Source organism: Osmerus mordax, chromosome 9 (assembly GCF_038355195.1).
Source record: "Osmerus mordax isolate fOsmMor3 chromosome 9, fOsmMor3.pri, whole genome shotgun sequence".
NCBI lineage: Eukaryota > Metazoa > Chordata > Actinopteri > Osmeriformes > Osmeridae > Osmerus > Osmerus mordax.
In genome coordinates, this window is record NC_090058.1 from 4,388,459 (window position 1) to 4,409,008 (window position 20,550).

General features: G+C 46.5%; 1 protein-coding gene across 2 annotated transcripts in view; it reads left to right on the forward strand.

Moving 5' to 3' along the window:
* crim1 (cysteine rich transmembrane BMP regulator 1 (chordin-like)) overlaps positions 1-20,550 on the forward strand; it is a 49,070-nt gene that overhangs the window by 5,312 nt on the left and 23,208 nt on the right. For both annotated transcript variants that reach the window (XM_067242701.1, XM_067242702.1), the window contains exon 2: positions 3,030-3,203. In XM_067242701.1, coding sequence (XP_067098802.1) covers positions 3,030-3,203 — 174 coding nt within the window. The remainder of the gene's footprint in view (positions 1-3,029; positions 3,204-20,550) is intronic.

Consider the following 20,550-nt stretch of genomic DNA (forward strand, 5'->3'; position numbering starts at 1 on the left):
CCTTCCTGCTGTTGTTGCAGCTCTCTCCAGGAATGTGGCTCTGACGGACTGCTGGATCTGAAATTACCGTCTGACTGGCTGGTAGACTGACTGGCTGGTTTGCTTGTTTTCTCCTTCAATGGCAGAATTTGAGCAGACTGTCTAGCTGACTGGCTAGCTGTCATTGGCAGGCTCTTGTCACTCAGCGCCAGCTTGCACCAGCTCAAACCAGAACTTTCAAAATATTACATCAAATGAAAGGAGTGAAAACAGGAGGCTAACAAGAAAACAGTGGCTAAAACCTAGAATGGAATGTTGGAACAGGTTCTGAGTCCGGAGTTCTGGATTTCTAAACATTCCATCTGCGTGCTCTGCTGGGTCCTAAACGCTCCATCTCCATATCCTGGCTTCTGCATTCCTGTGAAGCAGCCCTGTAGAGGCCTGCTGCATGCTAGGGCACGAGTGCCTATTGAAGATGAATAATAATAATTTATTTGTTTAGTTTAGACCCAGGTCTGGGTCTACAGACATTGCTGGCATTTTTACCCCGTGATGCAATCCTGCTCTGCTGCTGTTCAGCTACGTTAGAGAAGAAAGACCCTGTCAGGACCTTCAGAAAGGACCTTCAGGGTTAGATCCCTAGATCCCTCCACCTGCTCAGAGACACACTATGCAACACAACTCCCTGTCCGCTTGTTCTACACCTCAGCTGCAGCCTCTGCTGCAGGCTGGAGAACTGCCAGAGATTTGGCTGACACGATGAATGACATCATAAGTCCCATTTAGGTAACAGATAGTAACAGCGGTTACAGAGTTTCACCAGGTGTGATTGTGACAGCCTATAAGGGTATGACAAACAGTGCATTCCCAGAGTGCACCTGGACAGCAACGTGATGTAGGGGGTCTCTGTCCTGAGGGAATTTTCTAGCAAACCGGTGTCACTCCTTAGAATCTCCCTAGAATATTGCCCTCCGCTCGTTAGAACACTGGCCTCTCTGCTTGTTAGAACCTTGGTTTCTTCTAGTTGAAAATCTGGCCCCTCTACTGGTTAGAATACCGGCATGTGCTTGTTAGAACAATGCTCGTTAGAACGCTGCTCATTAGAACTCTAGGCAGAAGGTTGAAGGGTTGAGAATAACACTCTACTTTGACATGATGTCACAATGTAAAACACTTAGAAGGGGTGGATTAGCACTGCAGAGCTGTGAGACTGGATATGAGCTTTTCTTGGTGCGACAATCTCTCCAGCCTGCAGTCTTAAGTGTGCACTCGTTCCCTTGTAACCTTGTCCTCTTTCTAATGCACTTCCCCCCTGTGGCTCTGTGCGGAAGTGAGGAGTGTGAAGGGGTCCCTGTCGCCCAGAGCAGGCAGAGACCCCGCCAACCCTCCGCTGCTGGAGGCAAGGAGACACCACAGAGGCCAGAGAACACAGCACACACACACACACACAGACAGAAGGGAACACGGAGTGCAGTCTATTGTGCGGGTGTACCCCCCTGTGACTTTTGAGGCCTCTCTCACACACACACACACACACACACACACACACACACACACACACACACACACTCTCACACACAGCCTTCCTTTGGGCTGGAAGGCTGGATGAACTTAGAGAAGAACACAGGTTGTCTTCTGTCGTCAGGGAAGACAAGCGTAAACGTTCACCTCCTACTCCACTGGTTTCTTGTCACGCTCTTCCTCTGAGTACACACACGCTCAAACAAACGTACACACTCTCACATATGCACCCACACAAACACACACATGCAGACACACACATGGACAACATAGATGCACTTGTAGACACACACACATTCACACAGTCAAATATATATATATATATATATATACACACACACATGTAGACACACACATGGCCACACAATCAAATATACACACCAAAACACATAGACACACATAGATACACTCAAATACACACACACTTCCACACAATCAAATACACACATTCTCTTTCTCATTACCTCCAACCGGTCCACAGAACCGGGCAGAGCCACTGGAGAGTGAACATGCCTGTTGAAAGTGTGTGATTACAGCCGATCCACAAACCTCTCAGAGTAACTCTCTGAGTCGGAGGTTTTCATCTTGCATCATTTTTTCTGTCTGCTTCTCTTCCACTCTGCTCCCTTGGCTCCTTAAACAGCTTGAGTGTTTTAAACTGTCGGTGATAATTAGCTACCACCATGTATCCTCGACACTCTCCCTCCTCCCAGTCCTCCGAACTAGCCCTCGCTACACTCTGCCAGCTATCAGATGTCACACGCAACACACAACCGGACATGGGCACACGCACATAAAGGTTGCATGGCATTACTGGCAGGCAGGCAGACGTCAGTCCACTGATGGCTCTTAGGCTCTCAGGCTCGCGTGTCATGTAGCTTTGTTTGAAATGCTAATCAAAGCACAAGAACCACAGCTACATGAAAACATATGGAGTGCTCGTGGGTTTCAGCCAGATTTGGTTTTAACACAGGGCCTGTTCACTAATGTAGAGGCACGTACCTCATTTACACAGGCACACACACATACACACACACATAGTATAACATCTCTTTGTCTCTCTCACTCTATTTTCATCTCTCAAACACACTCTCAGAGAGTCTATGACTATCACTCCTATGTCTATACACAGAAGTGCAAGCAAACATATACAAGCGGTCATAAACAGACACACACTCAGACAGACACACATGCACACGCACATACACACACCAGTGATAAGGTAGAGATAGAGAAAAGCAGTGTTCTACAGTGCCAGTGGGGTTTTGTTTGCATAACAAATAAGAGCTGATAATGGCATTGTGGAGGTCAGAGCGCCGTAAGGTTTCTACATGGCCTCGACTGTCTATCAGTAGTCCTCTCTCTTTCTGTCATACTCTCTTTCTCTCTCTATTCTCTCTGTCTCTCACCGTCTTTCTCTACCTGTGCAGTGGACATAGGAGTGATCTGTACACTGTCAGACAGGTCACTGGTGCCTTTTGATGATGTCACGTCAGTGATGTCATATCCTCTTCCTCCCTCCTCTCCAGATGAGAACTGGGATGATGACCAGCTGCTGGGGTTCGAGCCCTGCAACGAGAACCTGATCACCGGCTGCAACCTCATGGATGGCAGGTGTGAGTGTGACAGCATCCGCACCTGCAACAACCCCTTCGAGTTCCCCAGCCAGGAGGCCTGTCAGACTGCCCTCAAGAAGATCGAAGGTAGGCCTGTTGGTGTGTGTGTGTTTGTGTGTTTGTGTGTGTGAGACAAAGAAAGAAAGCTTGAAAAAGAGACTGTTTGTGTATGCATGGGTTTGTGTCTGTCTGTTTCCAAAACTATGATGAAAGTCGTTTGTGTCGTCTGGTCTTAGAAGACTCCTCCTTCAACCCTGGAATCTTCTCATGGCATAAGAGACTTGGCTGTATCAGTAATTAACTAGGTTAATTGTTTTCTTCTGCCTGCTTGTTAATTCATAAGTGTTGAGACGGGAATCAAACGGCATTATCAATCGCTTTCTGTCTGCTCCTAACTCCCAGAGAGACTGGGCTGCTGTCACAATAGGCGAAACTACCCCTCCTTTCTTCATCTCACTCTTTCTCTCTATCCTTCTCTCACTCCCTCTGTGTCTCTCTTCATCTCTCTACCTCGTTATGCTCATCTGTGTCTCTTTACCTCTCTCTCTCTCTCTCTGTTGTTCAGCTTTGTGTTTCGTGTTGTCCCGTCTCTCAGCATATTTAACATTCAGCAGAGTCACATAGTGAATAACAAGCCAGTGCTCCCTGCTATCCTTCATTCAGCCCTTCATTCTCCGTGTTGGAAGTGAGCTCTGTTGTTCCGCCCTTTCTCTGTCGGGCGTTTTTTTTCTGTGACAGGTTCTCATCAGTCGTTCCGAGATAAAAAAACAAACACGCACGCACACACGAGCGCACAGTGTTTTGCAGAGGCCTGATAAGATTGTAAGCGACGTATCAGAATGTTAATGTAGCAGAGAGGAATGTTACCCCCCTGGCTGTGTTGGAGTACAGATAGACGGAAGGACAGACGGACTGACCAAGAAGTGGGGAGGAGGAGGAGGAGGGAGGGAGAGATAGGGTGGGTGGAAAGGAAGGAAGACGGTGTGTTTACAGAATGCTGGCAACAGAATGGCAATTAAAACTCCCAAATAAAGACTTGTTATGACAACCGCCATAGCAACCGAACTGTTGTCGTGCAGTGGCAGGTGTGCTTCTGTCTAGTCTGACTCTGTGATCAGCTAGCCAGGTCTGGTCTGATCTAAGGTCCACAGCTGCTCTTTCATGTGGCCCACTCTCCTGCACCTGTCGGTCTCTCTCTGTCTGTCTGAATACCTGTTTGCCGATGTACAGGTATTCTCTAATTCTTTGTACCTCTAAGTCTACCTCTACCTGTAGCCTACCTCTACACAGAGCTCAAGTCTCACGCATTCGCAGTGACTCAGCCATTTCTCACGCTCTCACGCCAACAACTTGTATTTCTCACGCATTTCTACCATATGTCACGCTGAGAAGTAAGGGATGACTTGTCCTGCTATATACAATTAGCCTAATGGACGAGGGAAGATGTAATGTTTTTATATGGAGTTAGATTAGTTTCATAATTCAAACAAACAAACGTAACACGATTCACAAATGTATTTCATGATTCACAAATAAATGTAACGCGATTCACAAATGTATTTCGTGATTCACAAATGTAACGCGATTCACAAATAAATGACCCCATTACATTTGTTTGCAACTTGACGAACACCAGTTACAAATCGGAGAACACAAGTTACAAATCGGAGAACACGAGTTACAAATCCCTGCATTTGTGTGTGTGGACTCTCTTAGATTCACAAATGCAGTTTTTTTCAAAAAGATATTCTCTGCAGCCTATCAGATCGTCTCTTCAAATTTTAGCCAATCACATAAACGTGTCTATGTGGACTTCCATAGATATATATAAAGGGTAGATGTCTCGTCCGCGTTGCCGGCCAACGGAGTCGAACGTCCGCACATGGCGGCCATTTTGCTACAGTGGCATAACGACATCTCTGACGTTGATAATAAACCAAACCGTTTCAAAATCGGTTGAAAATTGAGCAAGTTATGGTAATTTAAAAAGTACATGTTGCACCAACACAATGTTATGGGTGAGCGAGTTGACTGTAGCAAGATGGCCGCCATGTGCGGACATTCTAGACTCCGCCGTAAGACATCTATTCTTTATATTATATATCTATGTGGACTTCAACAACCTGCTATAATAACGGACAAAATGTCTCCTTCAGATCACGAGCAATGTCATCTGGTAGCATGTAGTTGAAATATTGCTTGTTAATCTTATTAAACCGATTATCATACGTGATTGAATATTCTTGAGAATGGCAGGATCCATGTTTAGTCATTTTAAGTGTTTCCAAGGCTAACGTTTAGCAAGCTAGCTGTGATTGGCTAAAATTGGAAGAGACATCTGATAGGCTGCAGAGAATATCTTAGTCACTCTTAGTATTTTGAAGTGTAAATGAGTAGTAACAAATGTATGCTTTTTAATCTATGCAATCTTCATAAATAATAAGGATGCATATGTATTTCAAATACAGAAATGTCAGTTGTAAAATCCAAAAGTCCACTTACATTTTGAGAAAATTATCAGAATGTTTCGATGTTTGATATTAGTTTAAACAAAAGTTTTGGATGTGATATAGTAAAAAAGATTCTCACAATTTCCCCAGAAATTGTACCCTCTCTAGTTCTACCTGCACCTCTACCTGACATATAAGATGGAGAAACAGAAATCGAAAAAAAGTATGTGTGTGTGTGTGAAGAGCCGTGTGTGAGTGTGTGAACAAACATAACAAGCGTTTTTAACTGGAGACACACTTCAGGTTTCACAGTTCATGTAAGTCATGTATTGAATATAAACAGCTTTGTTGGATGTAAACATGCTGCTATTATTAGGAGAAGTTTAATATAGTTTCCTGCAGAGAGATTCTGACTTCATGTACTAAATAGGTGATGTGATCTCTCTCTCTGTCTCTCTCTCTGTTGGTGGACCTTTGCTCTCGCGTCCGGTATGTGAAGATTGTGAGGAATGAAAGGAATTCAGGATCTGCTGCCGGTATGAACGGATGTTCAACAAATAAACCATAAATAATCTCTGCTACAGACCTTAACACGATATGATTGGGTAGATGCGGGCAGGACGTGCGCTGCGATTGGACAGATCTGAAATAGCTATGCCTTATGACCTCTGACCTTGGTGTATCTCACAATGACGTCATTGGAGCTCCCGCCGGAGTCTGGTCCTCAGAGAATCAGTGCTCATGGTTCTCCGCTTGAATTAGTCCACACCACGACTTGTTCACTTTTAACTACTTTATTATAGTAACAGCTCTATGGCTTCACTACTGCTTAGACCTAACTTAGTCTCTCATGGATACGGTATTTGTTGTGTGTTTGTGTGTGATAATCACCACAACAACCGAAGAATAAAAGTAAAATAACCTTTTTGTCATCGCTGGCATTTAGAAGTTTGCGAGAGGAAAAGAAGAAGAAATGAAAAGGGGAAACAGTGAGAGCGAAGAACAGATGAAGGAAGAGGGGAAGACAGGGAGGTAGAGTGGGTTGAACTGAAAGAACGAGGGGGGAGGAAGGAGGGAGAGAGGATGTGTTGTTGTAGAGGAGTGTGCAGGGTGCAGCCGCTTGCTCCTCTGACCCAGCGAGGCCAGAGCACATTAAAGGAAATACCAGACATTCCCCTCTCTCTCTCTCCCTCTCTCTCTCTCTCTCTCTCTCTCTCTCTCTCTCTCTCTCTCTCTCTCTCTCTCTCTCTCTCTCTCTCTCTCTCTCTCTTCTTTCTCTCACTCTCTCTCTCTCTATTCCTCTATTTCCATCTTTCTCTTTCTCTATTTCTTTTTCTCCCTCTCTTTATCTTTCCCGTTCTCTCTCCCTTTCTTTTTCCATCTCTATGTCTCTTGCTCTTTCTCTCCCCTATTTCTCTCTTTTTACCTCCCTATTTCTTTCTGTCTCCCTCTCTCCCTTTCTATGACCGTGACAGTGAAAGGGTGAGGAGAGAGAACAAGGAAAGAAATTAGAGATTGGACTGTTTATGCCAAAACCAACATGTTTGTTTCCAGAGCTACTTCATGTTGGATCGGTGAAACACACTGTGCCAGGCAGGGGAAATAAATCTGACTGGACCCAGATTATACTGCATCAGACCAGATATTATACTGCATCAGACCAGATATTATACTGCATCAGACCAGATATTATACTGCATCAAACCAGATTATACTGCATCAGACCAGATATTACACTGCATCAAACCAGATTATACTGCATCAGACCAGATATTATTATACTGGATCAGACCATTTACATTTTACATTTTAGTCATTTAGCAGACGCTCTTATCCAGAGCGACTTGCAGTAAGTACAGGGACATTCCCCCCTAGGCAAGTAGGGTGAAGTACCTTGCCCAAGGACACAACGTCAGTTTGCACGGCCGGGAATCAAACTGGCAACCTTCGGATTACTAGCCCGATTCCCTCACCGCTCAGCCACCTGACTCCCTAGACCAGATTTTATACTGTATCAGACCAGATATTGTACTGTACTTTGTTTGTGTCTGTGTGTGTGTGTGTGTATGTGTTTATAACTATAAACTAATTATTGTCAAAAACCAAATCATTGTTTTTCATCTCCATTAACCCTGGCAGACAGGGATGCCTTGTGTGGGTATGTGTTTGTTTGTATCTGTCAATGGCCTATAGATCTGCCTGGTGGGATTACTACAGGTACATCCAGGTCCAGCCCAGTTGGAAAACACCAGTGTCCTTTGTGTCAGGAACAAAGAGCAATCGAATCAATTTACCTTAGATCCCCACTGATGCTGCAGCTTCCTTTGAATGATTTTCACACACACAGACACATATATAAATACACAGAAACTTACAGGATGCCCCTCTCTCCTCGTTGATTTTCCTCTATGGCCTTGTGCAATTGGACGTCAGTCTGGGGTCAGTGGATGCTATTGGCAGGTTCTGTCAGGCGGAAGTTTCTAGGCCACGCAATAGGAAGGTTGCCTGCTGGAGAGGAAGAGGAGAGAAGAGGGATGGGGGAGGCGAGGTGAGAAGAGAAGCCTAGAGAAGAAGAGGTAGAAGAAAGGGTAGAACAGAGGAGAAAAATAAGAAAGGAGAAGAGAGGAACGTGTGTCATACTGCTGCTGGCTTGAACCAATGTTTGTGTGTAAGTGAGAGACGGTGTTGGTCCCAATTGAGATTAAGGTTGTTTGTCTTTTTTGAATTCCAGGACACATATCTGTGTGTTTTGGTTGGGATATGTGTGTGTGTGCGTGTGTTTGGGTGTGGTGCGTTGGGTCTGGAGCTGATAAAGATGAATCACTCCCAGCCTCTTTCATGCGTGGTGCTCGTTGCTGCTGCCATTTGTAACGATAACAAAACACCTTTCACACAAAAATGTGTTTTCCTCTCTTGGTAATGACCAGGCATGCAGGCCCAGCTTTGTTTAGCTGCTGTAAACGCAGGGTGCCTCACTGCTCTTTCATGATAATAATGTTATTTTGTAACACACACAAGTGTGCTTATGTGTGTGTATGTGTGTGTGTGTGTGTGTGTGTGTGTGTGCAGCGGGCGAACTCTGACTGTTAGAACACCTGTAGAGTCTGCTGTTTTCATTGGAGGGTGGTCTAATGCTGGTCTGTCTATTTGAGACAGTCTGGATTAGCTGCTGTTGAAGCTAGCCATCATGTGTGTATAAACGTGTGTGTGTGTTTCCTCGTCTGTCTGTAGAGGATGTGTGTGTGTTGGAGAGGGTTATTAAGTTTGAGAGAGACTCAGTGTCTGAAAGCTCCTCTGTGTTCAGTGTCAGAGAAGGCTTCGACTTCAGGTCTTAACCAATAGGAAGTTAGTAAAGACTTGAGCCAATTGGAAGCAAGCCCAACAAGAGCAGATTGTTTAGATCCTGTGGTTGTAGTCATGTGATGTTGTGATTGGCTCAAAGACCACAGCCTTGTTTCGGAATGACTACACTTCTTTCTTCAGACTGACTGTCTTAGAAAGTGATCCCCCTACACTGACCCTACCTCACCCTACACCGACCCTACCTCACCCTACACTGACCCTACCTCACCCTACACTGACCCTACCTCACCCTACACTGACCCTACCTCACCCTACACTGACCCTACCTCACCCTACACTGACCCTACCTCTCCCTACACTGACCCTACCCCTCTATACCCCGGAATCATAATGGGTTTTATTCGCCATGCAAGTTTGCACAGACAAGGAATTTGCTTTGGCTGGAAGGTGCAAACATTAAACATATAGGAATCTAAAATTTAAATATGAGAACTAACTATACTAAGGGTACATAACTAGCAATACTAAGTGGAATTAGATAATAAAATAAACATTACAATAAAATATAAAATAAATAATACTGACCCTACCTCACCCTACACTGACCCTACCTCTCTATACTGACCCTACCTCACCCTACACTGACCCTACCTCTCTATATTGACCCTACCTCACCCTACACTGACCCTACCTCTCTATACTGACCCTACCTCACCCTACACTGACCCTACCTCTCTATATTGACCCTACCTCACCCTACACTGACCCTACCTCTCTATACTGACCCTACCTCACCCTACACTGACCCTACCTCTCTATATTGACCCTACCTCACCCTACACTGACCCTACCTCTCTATACTGACCCTACCTCACCCTACACTGACCCTACCTCTCTATATTGACCCTACCTCACCCTACACTGACCCTTCCTCACCCTACCTCACCCTACCTCTCTATACTCACCCTACCTATCCATACTCCCATGCACCAGGAAATCATTCTGTTTGCAGAGAGGTTAATGCCCCAGTAAGAATTCAAAACCCCTTGTCCCCAAGGTGGAGAGTGAGGATGATGATGATGATGGTGACGATGATGATGGTGATATTTCTATTTTAAAGCTGACAGGTGAGAAATATACAATTATTGATCACCTTTCCTACAGTACATAAACCAAGTCTGGAGAAATCAATCTCTCAGAACACTTGAAAGGTCTCCTGAGCATTACCTAAAGCTTTCACATCGGTCCATTCTATTGTGCTACCTCGCTTTCTTCCAGAGTGTGTTTGTGCGTTCTCTCTTGCTGTGTGTGTATGTGTGTGTGTGTGTGCATGTGTTTTTATCACATTTATTTATGGTGTAATTGTATAAGAGCTGGTGTTAACAACGTGACATGTTGCTAACAACAAATGTTGTGTATACACTTGATCTGACATGCTCATAAAACCGGATTGGGATATCCGGGCCTGTAGTCCAGAGTTTGCTACAACACACCAGTACTAATAGCTAAAGACTAATGCTACCGTATTTGAATGTCTGAATGTTCCACTTCTAATAGCTAATGCTACTCTATACGAGTTTCCCAGTAGTAATAACTAATGCTACTGAATGCAAATGTCCTATTGCTAATGGCTAATGTTACTGGATATGAATGTCCCATTGCTAAAAACTAATGCTACTTTATATGAATGTCCCAGTACTAATAGCTAATGGCTAATGTATTATGTAACAGGCTGCGGTCTAGATTCCTGAGGTGCAGGAGGACATGTTTAGACTCCAGCCTGGAATGTGCAGATCCTCTTATCCCTGCCTCTCCCTCTGGTGAAATACAGGCTCACATATACTCACACAGACACAGGCTTCCTCTAAGCCTCATTCACAACCACACTTACGCTCACAGAAATACTATACATGCAACACGCATAACATCGCATTAAAACGGGTGTATTCACCTGGGTCCCTCTCATCGGAAAGCAGCCTTAACTACAGAAAATGTTACATAAAAAATCTTTGATAGCCTCAAGCTGAAAATGTGTTTGTGTGGAATTATGTAGCACTTACAGTATATTTTCATTATACTCAGGAGTGGTGCGTATCTAAGATGGAGGTGTGGGGAACATAACAGATTGAGTCTCTTTGGATAGCACTTGTTTTTTCCTCTGTGAACGTCTCCTGACCCGCATGCACACACACACACGTAAACACAGACCTGCATGCACACACACACACACACGTAAACACAGACCTGCATGCACACACACACACGTAGACACAGACCTGCATGCACATACACAGGAACACAATCACACCTACTGTAGACACACACCTGCAGGCACACCCACACACACACACACACACACATATACACACACACACACGCATAGACACAAACATGTCACGCAAACACACACACAGCAGTATGTCTGGATCAACATCGTGTCAGGATGTTCCATGCTGGTGTCTAGATGTGATCATGACATTTATCTCTGACGGTTACCACAGTTCACAGGTTGTCAGCGGCTTCTCCCCCTGGGTAGCTGAGCGGCAAGGCAGCAATGTGCTGCTGTTGGTAAAGCAAAATAGAGTTGAACTTTCACAACAGTCTGAGTGTGAGCGTGTATTGTAGCAGTAGCATTTTAGCGTGTGTTAACGGTCCAGAGGTGTGTGTGTGACAGGGTACAGTTGTACGTGTTCCCTGTTGTCAGTCATCTAGACGTGTTCCCAAGGATCAGGACGGGTGATAGATGAACCTGTCGGAGGTCTGTTTATCTATCTGTCAATGTCTCCTCTCCTCTTCCCACTCCTTCTCTCCTCTCATCTATTGCTGTTTTCTCTTCTTTAAATGCTCTCTTCACCGTCTGCTTTCCTAAATGTCTCTCTATTTTTCTTTCCCCTCCGAGAGAGAGAACCAGAGCAATATGTAGGAATAATAGAGAGATGAACCTAGGAGAGGGGAGAGGGGAGAGAGAGAGAGAGAGAGAGAGAGGGAGAGAGAGAGAGAGAGAGAGAGAGAGAGAGAGGGGGGGGGAGAGGGGGGGAGAGAAAGAGAGAGAGAGAGAGAGAGAGAGAGAGAGAGGGGGGGGAGAGGGAGAGAGAGAGAGAGGAGAGAGAGAGGGGAGAGAGAGAGACCGCGTGTAGGAGCGAGGGAGCAAGGAAGAGATTCAGCAGTCGGGGGGCTTGTAGGCTGGATATCAGCTGATCCGTCTCTATGAGCCACTTGCTGGTTTTTATTGATATGATTAATTCACAAGACAAGATGGTTTTATGGTTTTATGGCCTGCGTGTGTATAAGTGTTCAGAACAGCAAGCAGCCTGGGGAGAGGTACAGATGCCAGGACGAGAGAGAGAGAGAGAGAGAGAGAGAGAGAGAGAGAGAGAGAGAGAGAGAGAGAGAGAGAGAGAACATGAGGGGAGTAGGAGACAGAGGTACAGAACGGCCAGGGAGGGAGAGAGCCGTAAGGTACAGCGATGGAGGGAAGGAGGATGGGAGGGAGTGAAAGATGTAAGAGAGACAGATGACTCTGTGGGGATTGGTAGCTGTGTGTCTGCACTGAGATAACACTCCCTTCAGGATGACAGGATGGGAGGAGGATAGGCGGAAGAGGGAAGGGAGGAGAGAAGAGGAAGAGGGAGAGATGGATGGATGAAGGCTAGTTTGATTTGGACAGTTAAACGTGTACGTAACCTGATGGTGCTTCTTTTCCCCAGATAATGACCCGGTAGACTACTGGAACATTTCACCTCACGTATGCCCAAGGTCACATCTCCTCATGTCAAGGTCATGACTCTAAAATAAGGTTGTGTAGAAGTGTATGAAGGCTGCAAGAGAGAGACTGCATCCGTAATTGGTGACCTCTCACCCCTGTCAGACCTGCCAGACAGCCTCATTACAAACAGACACACACACCTGAACCCCAGGCTTTTTATTCAACGGAACTGAAGACATATTGTTAGTAGAAGCATTGCTTACATGCAACAAAGCCAAGACATGCACTCACCCACCCACACACACACACACACACACACACTGTCACACACACACACTGTCACACGCACACACTGTCTCCTTCTCATATGGGACTGCATGGATCCTGTGACCAGCTGCTCTGCCGCAACCTCTGACGACACACAGAAAAATCACCATCCCTGCTGGCTGGCTGGCTGGCTGGCTGGCAGGTTGGCTTTCTGACTGGTACTGGAAGAATGCTGCAATGTAGGCTGTTCTGCCTGGTTGGTCAATTAGCCTCTTACCTTCTTTTCTCTCACAAGCTCACACACACACTTACATATTCACGCACACACACACACACACACACACACACACACACACACACAGGTAGACACACACATGAGGAACAGAGGCTGTTGGCAAGGCAGCAGGAGGATGCAGACGGTTGGCGAGGGCAACCAGGACAAGTGGTGGCAGGGGAGGATGAGGAGAGGATGAAGGACAGAGGAGAGGGGGAGAGGACGGGTGTCAGGAGGGGGTGGAGGTGGCACAGCTTTAGAAATGGAAAGTAACAGTGAGTGTGTGCCTGTGTGTGCAAGTGTGTGTGTGCGTGTGTGTGATGGACAGTGGCAACAGTTGTTAAAAAAACAAGCTGTAGGAAGTATGAGTTGATCAGATCAGATGTGATAGCAGAGATATCCCTGTCTGACAGACTGCCTGTATGTTGAAAACCAGACAGCCAGACTAGAGTCTTATCTCTGAGTTCTGTCTGGGTCTCATAACAGCTTGGAAAAACCTGTGCTTGTGTGTGTGTGTGTGTGTGTGTGTGTTTGTTTGTGGCTTCACCCGTACAGCGAGGGGGTTCTAACCTCAATTACTGTCTTTCCTCTCTGACAGTCTTCAGCTACCTGTGTCAGATGGGGTATGGGGTTGTCAGGACAACCCCATCCTCCCTCACACCCCCCTCACACCCCCTCACCAGCACAATATCTTTTCCAAACCAAGTGCCCTGATTGGAACAAGAAGCACTTTGACAAATGTGTTCAGACACTTGTCTTCTATTTCATCCATCCTGAAATAAATCCAAAGTGTTATCTGTCGTTTTTCTGTAGTTCAATATGATCGTGTTACCGTTCTGCGCACAGTTGAATCTCAAGGTCTCTTCCTAGCCTGTAGCTGCTTGAGCTGCACGTTGTTCTGGTGGATCTTTGTGTTTTACAGTGTTTGGCGGCTGGTATGAACCCAGTTATGCACAGTCTAGAGGGGAGCTGTGTAGATCAGCCAACATTAATACCGTAGTGCTTCTATCACACCGAATTATACTAAAGAAAGCCACACCTGCTCCCCCCATCCTCTCACCCTCTCACTCTCTCATCCTCATCTGCTCATCTCCATCCTCTCACACCCTCACCCACTCACTCACTCTCACCCACTCACCCTCACTTGCTCACCCTCACCTGCTCACCCTCATCCCTTCACCTCACCCACTCACTCTCACCCACTCACCCTCACTTGCTCACCCTCACCTGCTCACCCTCATCCCTTCACCACCTCACCCACTCACCCTCGCCCACTCACCCTCACTTGCTCACCCTCATCCCTTCACCACCTCACCCACTCACCCTCACCCACACACCCTCACCCACTCACCCTCACCTACTCACCCTCATCCCTTCACCACCTCACCCACTCACTCTCACCCACTCACCCTCACCTGCTCACCCTCACCTGCTCACCCTCACCTGCTCACCCTCATCCCTTCACCACCTCACCCACTCACCCTCACCCACTCACCCTCACTTGCTCACCCTCACCTGCTCACCCTCCCCTCCTCATCCTCTAAACACCATCACCCTATCATCTTCATACTCTTTGTCACTGCCTCTTGTTCTTTCCTTCTCTTTCTGTCCCTTCTCTCTTATTCTCTTTCTTTCCTCTCACTTGGTTTTCTCTCTCTCTTTCTCTCCATCAGTGCCTGTTAATCCTCTGTGGAATTTAGTTTTGAAACCATGTTAATCTTATTTCTCCTTCAGAGGCAAATACACAGGGAGAGAGAGAGAGAGATAAAGCAAGAGAGAGTCAAAGAAAGAGAGAGAGAGAGAGAGAGAGAGAGAGAGAGAGAGAGAGAGAGAGAGAGAGAGAGAGAGAGAGAGAGAGGAGAAGTCTGGTGCAGACAATTAAATCAAACACTATGTTGTTCCTTTTACATTGCAACAACAGGAAACCTGTTTATGTTCAGAAAAATAACATTAAATGTGTGCATCTGCGTGTTTGTGTACATGTGTGTGGTTGTGGGTGTGTGTCTGTCTAATACAGCTACACTTTTAGAGCTTGAGGTGCTTGCTGCCTATAAGTGAAATCGCTCATTTTGTTTCGCGGTCTAATGCAACATCATACGCATGCCAATGGATCCCTGCTGTGCAGACAGCCACTACAGTTGAGAACTGACTCACAAATACTCACGTCTGACTGCAGGCTGCCCACAAACACACACACACACACACACGGTGGCTACAGTTCAATTTCAGGACCGTCAAGCAAATGTCAGTCTGCTCTCTTGCAGATGTGGAAGCATTATATAGTGGGTGGAAAGAAGAGAGGAGAGGAAAGAGAGGGCAGAGGGAGAGGACAGGAGATAGAGGGGGAAAGAGCACAGCAGAGAAGAGGCAGAGTGCAGGGAGGAAAGAGCTGTTTTCCTGAAGGTGTGGTGGAATCAATACGGCCTCGCTTTGGAGGCCCCGCAGAGCCCTCCCTGGCCCCCGCAGCCTTCCTCCAGCTGGCTTCTGAGGCTGGCGGTTCACTTCTGCCTCAGTGGCTCATTAAGTCCCCGAGGCTTCAGGTGTGGCTGGCCTGATCGTTCCAAATCCCCGCACTGGTGAGCTGCAGCCACAGGGGGATGCTGGGAAATGGAGTCTTTAGCAGAGCTGCCGTCGCCATCTTGGAGTGCTGTCTTGAAGGACGCCATAATATGCAGAGTATGCAGATGAAGAATGGAGGGAAGGAGGGCAGGAGAGGAGGGGGATGATGAGGGGATGATGAGGGGAGGAGAGGAGGGGAGGAGAGGAGGGGAGGAGAGGAGGGGGTGATTAGGGGAGGACCGGGGAAGGAGAAATGTAGGAGAGAAGAAGGAGGAGATGGAGGTTGAAACTGGGAGGATAAGGGGGGGGGGGGGGGGGGTGACACGGAGAGGAGGCTAAGAGGATAGAGAGATGAGATGAGGAGGAGACTGGCTGTTTTATTCATGCAAACTTGCGCGACTCTACTGGAGCGAGGGACAGATTGATCCTGTCTAAGCTGGCGAGGAGCCAGGGAATGGCAGATCTCTTTCTCTCTTTCTCTGTCTCTCCCTTGCCCCCTCTCCTCTCTATTCTATCCCCCTTTTCTCGCTCTCTCTCTCTCTTGCTTCCCATCAATCTCTCTTTTTCTCTGTCCCCCTTACTTTTCCTCGCTCTCTCTCTCTTTCTCTCTCTCTCTCTCGAGCTGTCACCAGGTTGTCAGTATGGGTGGGTGGGGGTCAGAGATGGGGGCTCTCACCTGTTGGTGGAGGAGAGAATAAGAGGGGGGGGGGGGACAGAGACAGGAGTCAGGCCTGGAGGATAAACACACTTTAAATACCCAGCCAGGCGTGACTCTCACTAACAGAGACAGAGAGACAGAGAAAGGGAGAAATTGAGGGAGGGGGGAGTGAAAGAGAGAGGGTTAGGGTGAGAGAGAGAGAAGGAGAGAGAAATAAAGGGAGACAACTGCACCAGGTTTAAGTGCCAGTTTTCCTAGTTGAACGTGCTATTTCAGTTTCTGCGGTATTAGAATGATGGCATTGAATGTCATCAGCTGGCTTTGAATTTTTTGTTCTCTCAGAATATTTTTTTTTCCTCTCAGAAGCTAATTCCTATCTGTCTGTGTTGAGAGGATTGCAGAGTGGAGGCTGTGTGCTGTGGAGGGGCTGTCATCCTGGCTTACGGACTGCTGTCAGATTAGCCAATAAGACTGTTAGTCTGGTTGACAGCTTTTTCTCCAACTCCACACAGCTCTGAATCCGAGGCTTGCTAGATGTAGCCTTGTATACCATTAATTACACACACACACACACACACACACACACACAAATACACACACACACACACACACTAATGTATACAGCCACTCACAGCTGGATGACTTTTGTTCAGCATGTTTAGTTGCTATTTACCACAACTAATACATCCTTATTTGCATATGTTAATGACCTTTCTTTGCTCTAATGACGCATGTAGGAATTGTTCTTTTGCCAACATGTTGGAAATATGAAATGAAAGAAATATGGGGCTCATGACCCCCTCACACACACACTGTGAATACACTACAGGAGAAGACCAGCATATTATACACACATTGAGACAGCAACCAAACGCTGTCAAACTGGTTGCTAGAGAAACCAGGGCGGAAAAAAACCTGTTGCCGTAGTGATAAGAGGTCATAATGGATCAACAACAATCAGGGGGCTGATATTACATTTGAGGACACAATATGGGGTGTGTTAAAGGTGTGTGTGTGTGTGTGTGTGTGTGAGAGTAGGTGTGTGTGAGAGAGTGAGAGCATGTGTGTGTTTTGGGGCATCTACTTCTGTGTACGTGTGCTTCAGTGTGTGTGTGTTTGTATATATTGTGGCAGGGTATATTGTACTGTCACAGCAGATGTTGGCTCCTACAGTGAGGTAAAGGACAGTTATACCTCCACAGAGCTGCTTGAGGGGGGAGGAATGGAGGGAGGAGCTATGGGGAGGAGGAGAAGAGGAAGGTTGGAGGGGGTGAAAGGCAGAGAAGAGGGACGGGGAGGGTGACTGGGATGAGAGATACAGATAGAAGGAAGAGAGAGATAGACAGAGAGAGAGAGGGAGAGAGAGAGGGAGGGAGAGACAGAGAGAGAGAGGGAGAGAGAGAGGGAGGGAGAGACAGAGAGAGATTGACAGAGGGAGAGACAGAGAGAGAGAGAGAGAGAGAGAGAGAGAGAGAGGAGGTGTGGAGAAGGTGACGGGAGGCAAAGGCGATGAGTTAACGACTCAACCTACAGCCGTTTCCATCGCCTCTCCTCCTCTCGCTCTTTCTCTCCTTCTCTCGCTCTGTCTCTCCTTTCCTCGTTTTCCCCTCGTCTCCCTCCAGTGCCCTCGCCTCTGCAGTCATCCGACACACACACATGGGCACACAGACGCTCACACACACACACACGGATAAACGCACACACTGCACGCATGGTTGAGGCTAGGGATGAGGGTTGATATATGAGCAAATAGAACAGCAGAAAACCAGGCGCTTTAGCATGATCCCTCTGGATGTCTCTCACTCAGTCTCTCTCTCTCTCTCTCTCTCTCTCTCTCTCTCTCACTCAGTCTCTCTCTCTCTCTCTCTCTCTCTCTCTCTCTCTCTCTCTCTCTCACTTCCCCTCTGTATGTCTTTCACTCAGTCTCTCTCTCTCTCACTTCCCCTCTGTATGTCTTTCACTCAGTCTCTCTCTCTCTCACTCAGTCTCTCTCTCTCACTTCCCCTCTCTCTTAGCATGATCCCTCTGTATGTCTCTCAGTCTCTCTCTCTCACTTCCCCTCTCTATTAGCATGATCCCTCTGTATGTCTCTCTCTCACACTTCCCCCCTCTCTTAGTCTTTCTCTGAGCCTCTCAATATATGTTTGTCTCTCTCACTCGATTCTTTCACGTTCTCTTTCGTTCTCTCTACCTATTTCTCTCTTTCTCTGTCACCATTTCCCCACTCTCTCTTTCAGGAGCATTTTTTCTCTTGCTCTTAATTCAATTTCAGTGCTTTATTGGTATGGAAAGTAAAGAATTAAATAGCTCGATAAAAAAACGCAATTACAGTAAATACAGTTACAAATGTATATGTAACAATACAGTGTGTACTTTTTAAGCCCTTGTGAAAAGGGCTAAAGTAATAACATTTGATTTGATTTGATCAAGACACAGTCCAGTGTGTCTTGGTTCTTTAGGGTTCCCTGGGCTGTCCCTAACATTAGCACAGGTTATGATGTTCTATCATCTAGAAAACCCTGCTCCTAATCCACCTTCTGGCTCTGCTCTCAGTTCCTGTTCTCTTTGGGTTCCAGAGCCTACATATTTATATACCGAATTGAGAAACGCGTGGTGCGATGGAGGAGGGCTGGAGGAGGGAGGGACACATACACACACACAGACAGACAGACACACACACGTCACGTCGGGCACGTGTAGGACAGCGATCCGTGTGTGCAGCCCCATGGTAGACATGCCTCTTCTTGTCTCTGCTGATGTCACTGTGTCTCAGTGGCATGTGATTCTCTGTCGTGCCCATGTGTTGGAAATGGTCTGTACGTTGTATTTAGCTTATGAATTTCACTTGGGAATTTAAACGCTGTGTGTGTGTGTGCCTGGTGTGTGATAGAGAATGTTTATCTGTCCTGCTCAGACATCGCTATAATGAACTGGGGACTCTGTTTTCATAGTCTTATATTATGATGCAGCTTTTAGAGGTTTGTTTATCCCGGGGGGCCTGTGACTCTGAAAAGGTTGTTTCTCTCTGTGTGTGTGTGTGTGTGTGTGTGCGTGCGCTTGTGTTTTTTGTGTGTGGGTTTGTGTATGCGTGAAAACTGCATATTTTTGGAGCAGGTTTCAGGTGAGGTTAGGAGAGGTGTGATGTTGTTAGTCTAGCTAGCTACACCTGTTGTGGTTTTTTAGTTGTTCTTTTTCCTCTATTCGTATTTAATCCTCTCCTTTTTCTGTCCTCTCCTCTCCCTCTACCCCTCCACCCCCACCCTCTATATCTCTGTGTTAGAGACATTGGGCACACTTAAACACACACCCGATAAATGGCAACATGTGTAAGTGTGTGTGTGTGTGTGTTAGTGTGTGTATGTGTGACTGCATTGACTGCATTGACTGTTCTGCTCTTTAAAACCTTAGGGAGGTGTAGAGAAGGAACACTAATGTGACAAGAGCTCTGTTCTTTTACTGCTGATACTGTAGAACACATTGCCACAAGAGAGCAAGAATGTGTGTGGGTTTGAGTGTGTGTGTGTGTGTGTGTGTGTGTGTGTGTGTGTGTGTGTGTGTGTGTGTGTGTGTGTGTGTGTGTGTGTGTGTGAGAGAGAGCGGCCAGGTGTGCGTGTTAGCTGTCTGGTGTGAATGATGGCTTTTTAAAGAACAGAGGCCTGGTTTTAGATACATCTTTGCTTTTAAGGAAGATTCTGCTTCTGAAAAGCCCATTTGGAGTGAAACACTCAGATCCCCACAGCCTCCTAACTCTGATGCATCGAACTGCAGCATCACCTCGTTCCCATGGCTTCAAACATGATTTTAGCAGTAAATTTTTGATCCTGCATGGACAGGGATAGCGCCATGCTGCTGGGGTTATGCAGTCCTGATGTTACCCACAGGAAGTGGGTTAGAAAGACAGAAAGAGCAGGTAGTTTGCGCTGCTGGCTCTCACACGCGTAAAAGACCCACAGCGATGAGGGATCTGCAGTGGGCTGGGAGACTGCACTTAAACAGGGAAATCAAGCCTTCTCTGAACACTTTCTTTCGGTGATAATGGTCTTCTCTGTTCACTTCTCTTATGCTTTTACAGTGCGGCTGTGTGTTACAGCTAAGGACACTCGTGTGTGTGTGTGTGACCGCGTTCTGTGCCACTCGTCTGCCATCCATTAGATATGATTATCCTCCTCCGATCCCATTTTACCTCTTTCTGCTCATCAGACATCACAGACATCCCT